This window comes from Echinops telfairi, unplaced genomic scaffold (genome assembly GCF_000313985.2).
Source record: "Echinops telfairi isolate 266 unplaced genomic scaffold, ASM31398v2 ScPeMD7_5805;HRSCAF=6673, whole genome shotgun sequence".
Lineage (NCBI taxonomy): Eukaryota > Metazoa > Chordata > Mammalia > Afrosoricida > Tenrecidae > Echinops > Echinops telfairi.
In genome coordinates, this window is record NW_022109704.1 from 3,205,281 (window position 1) to 3,215,357 (window position 10,077).

The 10,077-nt window shown below is 39.9% G+C and overlaps 1 protein-coding gene across 1 annotated transcript in view; it reads right to left on the bottom strand.

The window, feature by feature from the left end:
• The window catches only part of VPS45 (vacuolar protein sorting 45 homolog), a 79,506-nt gene that overhangs the window by 42,362 nt on the left and 27,067 nt on the right, over positions 1-10,077 (bottom strand). Inside the window, exons 11-13 of the mRNA XM_004716574.2 lie at positions 4,648-4,806; positions 4,344-4,451; positions 3,440-3,561 (exon numbers count right to left, since the gene is read on the bottom strand). Of these exons, the coding sequence (XP_004716631.1) occupies positions 3,440-3,561; positions 4,344-4,451; positions 4,648-4,806 (389 nt within the window). The remainder of the gene's footprint in view (positions 1-3,439; positions 3,562-4,343; positions 4,452-4,647; positions 4,807-10,077) is intronic.

Sequence of the window (10,077 nt, forward strand, 5' to 3'; positions counted from 1 at the left end):
GGAGCCTACAGAGAACAAAATGAAAATTTCTTGCACATACATAACCAAACACCTTAAAAGGGATGAATTTCTAGGTCTGGAAGCTCAGGATTTGATCTCAGAGAATACCAAGGCCATAGGCATAATATCATCTACAAAGACAGTGTTCTATATCCTATTTCAGTGAGTACCAGTCGGGGTCTTAAAAGTTTGAGAGTGGCCGTTTGAGGTGCAACTATTGGTCTCTCCCCATCCAGAGTACAGAAGAGTGAAGAAAAGTGAAGATGCATGGAAAACAGTCCAGCGAACATTAGTCTTCAAGACCCTGTCGTCAGAACTAGATGGTGCCTGGCTACCACTTCCAACTGCTCTGAAAGGGAACTGCAGAAGAAAGTCCTGGCCAGAATGGAAGAAAATGTGGAACAAAATCCTAAGTCACAAAAAGACCAGGCTTGTGTTGTATAGAGACTGGTAGAGCCTCCAAACTGATGGCCCTTAGTCATCCTTTAGGTCTGGATATTAACTCATCCCATGGCGCAATTGTCAGCTATAAATGGGTCGATATGGGGAGCAATGACACCAGTGGGGTATGCACATCTTAGAATAATCAGCCACTTGAGGTCAAATTGGCAGCATTTACAATGACAAAGTTCAGAAGGGACAGGAAAAAGGAAAGAATAAAAACAAAATACAGGGAAGAAGTGGGATGAGCAACGTCATATTGTGGGGATTGCGGTCAATGACATGAAACAAGTCGCTTATGAACCGTTGGAAGCAAATCTGCTCTGTAAACCTTCACCCAATACACGATTTAAAAAAAGAAGAGAGAAATTCTTGTAGGACAGCCCTTGTTACACATGAAGAATAAGCAAGGGTACTGTTTTGATGGGAAAAAATTCCTGGTACAACTTGCCCCATTTTTTTCTTTACCAATGCAGTTTTTCAATTTTCTTAAAACCTCATAATAAGCCCGTGCCCTTTGTAAAATCTATCAGGACTATCCTTTTGGAATCCCCAAAACAGTTGCCATAATCTTCTGAGCTGATCTTTCTGCCTTGAATTTAACTGGTCCAGCAGCTTCCCTCGGAAGCTAGTTTTCACTGGGCTGTTTTCTTGAAGGTGCCCTAGCGAGACTAAGACAAGTGTGTTACTGAATGAATTTGTTTGCAGCCATCACTGATTACAGAGCCATGTTTAAGCTTGTTTTGTTTGGAATAAACTTGTGCATGTATAAGCTGCACCTCAGCAGCTATACTTTTTAACTTACACTTGTATTTTTAAAACACGATTCTTCTGGGGCTAAAATAATAGAATAATTAAACCTACAGTAACATTTCTCATACCAATCTAAGAGGAACCAGTACATATACTAGGCCCTTTGTAACATGTACCTCCAATTGAAAGCAGAAGAATACAATTTAAAGCTAATTAGAATTTGTATATATTTAAAATGTCAGGTTAGCTAAAGTAAGTTTTTCTGGACAAACTGTATTTTAAGATAAAACACACTAACCATTGTATTAAAAATGATAACAACTGGGAATTGCTTAATATCTCAAATGATCCTTTTCTTCTATGTAATAAATGACATTTGTTCATTAGGTCTCTCAGTGTGTATGCTGGCTAGATTTGGAGAAGTCCAGTGCTCACCAAAAATAGTAACAACCTGCTCTGGATGGCAATCAAACAGCAAATCTATTTTTGGCTGTAATGTTTGAAAGTCCAAATGCCAGCTGCCATAGAACTGAACCTAAAATGGCAAAGTTAACTGGTCTGATACCAAATGACAGAATGTAAGGATTTAAGGTCCTCAAACAGCATCTGTTTCTTTTTCTTTGCATCTGTTTCTTCATACTAAAAAAAAAAAAAAATGCTACATGCTTACCAAGTACAATTGTTATCAAATCTGCCATGGATTCAGTTGTGTCTTCCCCCAAACATGTACCAACTTGGCTAAGTCATGATTCTCGGTGGTTTGGCAGTTATATAATGATATAGTTTGACAATTACATGATGTTGTCAATTGTCAATTATGTGATAATATAGTCATCCCTCCATTTTGTGATCCGATGTAATTATCTTCTTGTGCTGTATCCATCTTCTGATGTGTTGCAAGTCGTGACCTTTATGTATTAATGGCATGTATATCAATGTATAAATATATCATATGTATAACTGGCACAGTGGCTGCGGCCATAGGCTCAAACATGACAATTGTGAGGATGGGGCAGGGTTGAACACTGTTCATTTAGTTCTGTTGCACATGACTCAGAACTGATTTGACTGCACCTAACAACCATATGTATTACTAATGCTTTGGTTATGTTAATGAGGATCAGGTAAGTCCGTGACAACAATGAAGCAGAATTAGGGTGGGGTGCAATCCTACTCAAGAGACAGACCCATTGTTCCGATGGGAAGAGGAGTGTCTTAGTTATCTAGTGCTGCTATAACAGAAATACTGTAAGTGAAAGGCTTTAACGATCAGCAATTTATTTTCTCTCAGTTTAGGAGCTAGAATTCCAAATTCAAGGGGTCGGCTCTAAGGGAAGGCTTTCTCTCTGTGTTTGCTCTGGGGAAAGAGCCCTCTTTCTCTTCTTCGCATAAGTGGGCTTGGTGTTCCTTGGAAATCTCCAGGTGTTTTGGCATCAATCTTGGCTCTTCATTTTGGTGGCAGATAGGTCCCTCTTACCTCTCCTCACCAATTAATCCCTTTTATATCTTAAAAGAGACTAACTGACAATATAACTTAATCCTACAGACGGTTTCCTGCCTCATTAACATAACTATTTCTAATTTTGCTTCATTAACATCATAGAAGTGAGAATTTACAACGCACAGGATATCACTAGAACATAAAATGGAGAATAATCACAGAATAATGAGAATCATGGCTCAGCCAAGTTGACACATATGTTGGGGCCACACAATTCAATCCATAACATAGACTTTTACTGGCATCACCTTTAATTTACAAGAGATAAAAGGAGCAAGAAGCAAGCAGAGAGCGAGCAGCCTGATAGCACCACTAACGAAGAACCCAGAGCAGAGCACAGCCTTTGGAGCTGGGGTCCTGGAGCTGAAGACCTCCGGGACCCAGGGGGACAGATGCCAGACACATGGCTCGCCAAGGACACTGGGTCCACAGACATTGAAAGCATTGTCCTAGAGCTGGCATCCTGAATTCAGATTTCTAACTGCCTAAACTGTGAGTAAATACATTTCTGCTCCTTGAAGTTGTCCATTTATGGTATTTCTGTGATAACACTATGAGAGGGCTAAGACAAACCTAAAACCAAAAGAATCTTAGAACGGAAACAATAGGAGGAAGAGGAAAAGAACATATATTGTGTCTTTTGCATGATTTCAATTTCCCTATTTGTTCACTGTTTCTGGTTCTATTGTTTTTATTTTACTCTTTTAGGGTCTATTATTCATATATATATATTTTTTTGCTTACCTGTCTCTGAGTGTGCTGGGGCCTAGGTAAGGATATTGGTTTTCCTTAAGCCTTCCTTTGATGAGATGGTCCAGAGTTTCATGTAGGAATGGTTGATGCTGCGTATATACATTTTCTACTCCCTAAGACAGAGCAAGATGTTCCTCTTATCATTTTGGGGAAACTTTCGATATAACAATTAATGTAGTTCATATCAGAAAAATTTCAATAGAAGTTTTATAGGATAAATTCAGATAGAAATTTTAGGAGATATAAAATTATTCTCAAAAAAAAATTATTCTCATCACCCAGCAATGTTCCAATCTTACAAAAATACTCCCCAATTTAAAGCTATTACCATAAAAAATTTTTAAATGAAATTTGTGTAAATTCTTTATCATCTTTTCATAACTCTTGCCCTCTTGTGGGTTTTACATGGCAAGTACAGTAACTAAAAAGAAAGGCCCATGTAGGAAAATAGATTGGGAACATTCAGGAAAATGTAACATTTTCAGGAACCAAGAAGGCTAAACATTAAAATGATAACAGGTTAATATTTGTTAAAGGTCTTAGTTGTGTGCTTCATCTTTAGTTTCCTCCAAAGATAAATTACCTTACAAATCTCTAATGATACACACGTGAAGTAAAACAGCTGTGACTACACAGACCTATTTGCCCTTTTTACTCTTGGGCTGTTTTCTGGGTATCTCTAGTTAGTTCCAACTCATCTACTGGGTCCAATGTTGTCACTGCTCAATTATATAAAGTATTTAAAGAGAAAAAAAAGCTTTCAAGAGGCTGTCTGCTTTAATTTCACTTAATTGACATAGTATGCAATCAGCAACAATCCTGAAAAAATTTTGAAGATCATATTCATTCACTTACAGACCCAAGGGCATCAACTGTTCCTCCTTTAAAACTATACCTTCAATCCCTTGAGGAACTGTTTGGTAATAGCCACAGCATCTTTGGGGCTGAAGAGATCGCTGCCTCTGACCCGTTTACCACCATAGTCCACAACGGCTGACACCAGCTATGAAAATAAGAGAAGCATCCTTTTACTGCTTGGGGGTCAGAAAGCTCATTTCATTAAGAAAATGCGGGTTTTTTGGGTAATGAAAGCATTAGAGGGCAGAACTACACATTCCTGTGATTAATAATCTGTCAGAGGTAAGAATATAACAATGGAGTTGGTTCCTGTTTGGTGGGCTTATTGTATAAATTGTTACCTTTCGATACTTCTCGGAAACACCTTTATTCCTGAGGTCCATCATCAGTCCTGGGAGGCTGTTGCTGCTGTGTCTCTCATAATGCAGAGCATAAAGCATCACCAGACGAACAGCATCAAACTCTGTCACCTTGGGGTTCTGTAGGAGCCTCTTTACATTCTGAAGAAAGAGAGAACTGTTACTTATTCCCCATCCCTGTCGAGTGATCTGCTGCGCAATGCCTCAAAAACTCCAAGTCCAGACTTATGGCCATTAGATCCATTCTGACTCATAGCAACCCTACAGGGCAGAGCAGAACTGCCCTGCAGTTTTCCAAGGCTCTAAATCTGTATGGGAGTAGAGTCTCGTCTTTGAACAGCCAACGCTGTGGTTTGCAGCCCAGTGTGTACTATTCACCAGGCTTCCTTCATGATGTCTGAGACCTAATAATTCTTGAATGTCAGTGAGACGTCTGAGTTCATAACTGAAACTACTATGATGGCAGTATACAGGTCAGATGTTTAGTAGCTGCCTCAAGTACAGTAAATTAAATGTCTTTTGCCCAAGATAAGACTTAAATGAGGGGAAAACATTCTCATTGTAATGGCTGTAAAGCAAATACGAATTTAACTATGCATAGTTTCTCTTTTCATTTCCAATTACCAAATTATAATTTCCTTTCAACATTATTTCTACCACTTCTAACAATAGAGCATACAAAGAACTGACCAGTTGACTTATGAAACTCTACTCCTTTCTCTTAGTGCCAGTGACCGACCAGGGAAATGGAGGCAAGTTGATAACTTTTTTTTTTTGTCCCAGAATCAAGACATTTAATATTAACCTTCATTTACCTTAGAAGTATCAAACAGAAATGTAGGTCTTCATGTTCTTGCCAAAACATTAGTGCACTGAAGAGCAAGAGATCTTTCTGGTTTCTTTTGCGGGTGGGTGATAACCGTTTGTTTTTACTTTTTTAGATAGCTTTTTATATAGGAGGATGGAGCGAAATCTCTAGGAAGCACAAGAAGCAGCAGGACGACGCAGCATGGTGTGCAGCGACATCAGCTGCAATAGTGACTAATCTCTAAATTGAGTGTTTGAACTTGATGATGGCAGGTACTGACAACAAAGTGAATCAGAAGAAATTTCAGGTTTTGCCAGTCTTCAGATTGAGGGCTCTTTATATAGTAACGATTTATATTTATTATGTAGCAGAACCCATAATCTGATCCAAGCCACATCTGCATTTTGAGCACCCTCTAAGCATAAGGCACCATGCCAGGCACTTTAGGGTTTGCAGAGTTGAGTTCAAACTGCTTTCCATCTTCAATGAGCTCAGAGGCAAAGGGAGAGGAAGGCGATGAAACTAGTCTATTCTGCCATAAAGCTCCAAGGGATCGATAATATGAGTATGGTGTCAGCTCAACCCAGAAAGTGCCTATGTAATTTTTCCAGGATATACATATTTGGAAGAGACCATGGACAGAGTTGCTTGTGATTAAAGACGCTTTAGCAATATATTAAGAAAAATGAAAATCCTGCAGTAGCTGGCTCTGTGGCTGTAAGAACTGCTGTTCTTTCCTCTAGGTAAGAGCGAGTGCAAGTTTATCTGCGGTAAGGAGCAGAACAAACAACAACAAACGAATTGATCAAGAAGGCCACCATGCTTATCCTGTATTTTTTATTATGATGAAACTACTGTCTGTGAGAAGCCAATGTTTTCCAGGACCTTGAAGCAAAAAACAGGAGCCCCAAGAATAAGGTTGCAAAGGCCAGACTGAGATTTGTTTTTAGGTGCGAATGCCAGCAGAGATTTAATTGTGCTCATATTTTATCATTTGTTATCAAAGATTGTTATCATTTTTTGTAGGGCTCTGATTACAAAGTTATACAGGCTTTCAGTGGTCTGCTTGTAACTCTATTTTTCCTCATAGCCATTATTTTTAGTACATCATTTTGCCAAATGTAAGGCTTTTCAGGAACACATATGTGGTGTTATAATAGAAACATATGCATGCAAAAGACAAGACAAAACTAAACTAAAAAGCTCAAATTCAGTGCAACGGGGCCAGGGGAGAGGAAAGATAAAATGAAGAAAAAGTACATCGGTTGCTGAGAAATCAGCAAAGGCTTCATGAAGGAGGTGACATTTGCAAAAAACCCTGAAGAATTCCTAAGAGTTGGAATTAGTGTGAGACTGAAAGAAGTGATACTATTAGTAAACACATAGAAATCAGAGGAGAAAATCGTTGGGTTAAAAGAACCATGGATGACACTGGATTTTGAGGACATAATTATTAACATCTGTATGGTACTTTAGGACCCCTGGTGGCTCAGTGGTTGCTGTTAGACTGCAATCCAAAGGTCAGCAGTTCAAAACCACCAGCCACTCTGAGAAAGGCTGGGCTTTCTACTTCCATACACAGTCTTGGAAACTCACAGGGGCAGTCCCACCCTGTCCTATGGGGTATGATGAGTCGGCATTGACTCCATGGCAGCGAGTTTTATTTTTGCTCTTCTGTATGGCATTTTACGACTTAAAGGTGTCACACACATGATCGTTTTAGTACCCCACAACAACAATGTCTAATATGTACAAATTTTTTGAAGGGGGACTGTGAAGCACTGGAGAATTTCCCAGTTAGCTCTTCAGTAGATCGTTCTCAGAGAAGGATGGTCTGGCTTTACAATTAATAATTGTCTTTCATCTTACTGGATTCAAAAGGGAGACATTTTTCTTCTATATATTTAGACCTGTATTCATATAGGGTTGCTATGAGTCGAAACAGACTCAAGAGCAGTGGGTTTAGTTTGGAATTTTTTGTTATAAGATTTCCTCATTCTCTTCCCTTTTTGTAGTACTTTTTCCATATAACAGCCACAGACTCCTATCCATTTAGAATATCTGTTCAAATGTTTCACTCTTTTCTACTATAATGTAAAAAAATGTCAGGGTATAATTTATTAGCAAGTATATATTCACAATTTCACATTTATCTCAATCAACCTGGCCCTAGTTAAAAATGTTATGTTACACGAGGGAGCTTCAAAAAGTGTAGGAAAATTAAATGAAAAAAATGAATTTTTTAAAATGACATTTTTCCATGAACTTTTGAAGCCCACTCATATAATCCCGTCAGACATCTCTCTGTTGTCACTTTTCTTATAGAAATGTTTCATTTCTTGCTCTTATAGTCACTGTCTTTTTTTTTTTTTAAACATTTTATTAGGGGCTCATACAACTGTTATCCCAATCCACACACACATCAATTGTGTAAAGCACATTTGCACATCGTTTCTCAAAACATTTTCTCTCCACTTAAACCCCCGACACTAGGTAGTCACTGTCTTTTCACCGTGAACTTACTCAATTTCTGGTGACCTGTCTCTATACTTTTAAGCAAATCTGATATGCTCAATTAACAACCAACCTACAAACCAGTGTGGGGACACATAATATTTGCTGCAACGAGTTTCTACGCTTTGATTTCATCCCTTTCTAATTATCTACACTTAGATCTTGTCTCTGCTTCCTATGTAAGAATCCATTTCTATTCCTTGACAACGCATCCCTAAAATGCAGTGATGGAGGCATGAAGCACGTTGCCACATGGGAAGAACTGGAGGACAGCATGCTAAGTGAAATAAGTCGAGCACAACATGAGTTCACTGAGGTAAGCTTAAACCAAAACAGAACAGGGGAGTGGGGAAAGCTACTATATACATACATCCCTGGGGTAAGGTCAAGCAACTATGGCAGAGGCCAAACCCAATCCAGTGATACATATGGCAGCCAACTAAATAAAAGAGGAAAGAAAGAGAGAGAAAAAATACATGCATTAGGGAGGTAGCAGGGCACTAATCCGCCCAAGGGGAGGGTATTTTTTACATCTCTACAAGAGGAGAGAGACCAAGCTTCAACCTGATGCTCCAAGACGTGAATACAACATACCAGCACGTACCAGGGAACCAACAGAGAGGTCTGCAGGGCCAACCCCAATCCCAACTATGTGGACAACACCCCCATCCTCAGCTCAGAAGAATGCACTTCAGGGGACAGCACCGGGGCTTCAGCTTATGGAGAGGGGCATGTTGGATTAGAGCACACAGGAGAAACGCAAAGGGATGAAGAGGGAGGAGAGGCCATCCTGGCCCACCAACCCCCAAAGACAATGTTCCTGCTTGGAACATACAACGCAGGGGGAAGACCGTAAGGCTGGCCCCACCACAGGACACGGCATCCTTCACTGAACCATGATGCTGCCGGGTACAGCACTGGAGACACAGTGCGGGAATAGTGCACATTATGGCCCCATCACGCAGGGGCGAGACACTGAGACACTGCAGCAGAGCAACAGGGGGAATAGAGTGATGAAATCCCTGGAGAATACCAAAACAGACTTGGGAGACAGAGTGTGGCACCCCATCAGACTCGACTGGAAAACATTTGTAAAGGCCAACAAACAGACCTTGAACTATTTATAGGGTTTTCCATTTTTGTCATGGCTTTCTTTTTGCTATTGTTATTTTGTTCTTGCTTTCTGCTGTTGTTATTGTTTTGTTGGTTTTGACTTCTTTGTTTTATTTGGCTTTGCTGGGTTTTTGTACTTATTAACGTATCTGCATGTCTTTCTAGATAAGATAGGTGGGATAAATAATTCGGAGATGAGAAGAACGGAATAAATGGTTCTGGGGGGATACGGGAGAAGGGGAGGTGGGAGAAAGGAAAGGGAGGGGTCAACCCAGGGACAAGGGAACTAAAATCAGTGGAAGAAAGATCGTAGTATACCTAGTGGGGCTCAATCAAGGGCAATGCAGCAGTGAGGAATTATTAAACCCGAATGAAGGCTGAACATGATGGTGAGACAAGAAGGAAGTAAAAAGGAAATAAAGGAAAGAACCAGGTGACAAAGGACATTTAAGGAGGCCTAAATACAGGTATGTACATATGTAAATATGTATACAATGAGAGGGGAATAGAACTATGTCCTCATATCTATATGTTAAGAATTAAGGTGCAGATAGACATTGGGCCTCAACTCAAGTACTCCCTTAACACAAGAACATTTTGTTCTAACAATTCGGCATTCTGTGATGCTCACCTTCCTGACATGATCGCTGAAGACATGCATAAGCGAATGTGGTGAAGAAAACTGATGGTGCCCGCTATCAAAAGATATAGCATCTGGGGTCTTAAAAGCTTGAAGATAAACACGCAGCCATCTACCTCAGAAGCAACAATGCCCACATGGAAGAAGCACACCAGCCTGTGTGATCAGGAGGTGTCGATGGGATCATGTATCAGGCATCTAAGATCCAGAATAAAACCTTTCCCAAAGTGAATGGGGGGTGGCATGGAGTGGAGACCCAATGCCCATCTGTAGACAATTGGACATCTCCTCAAGGAGGGGTCACAGGGTAGAGATGAGCCAGTCAGGGTGCTGTATA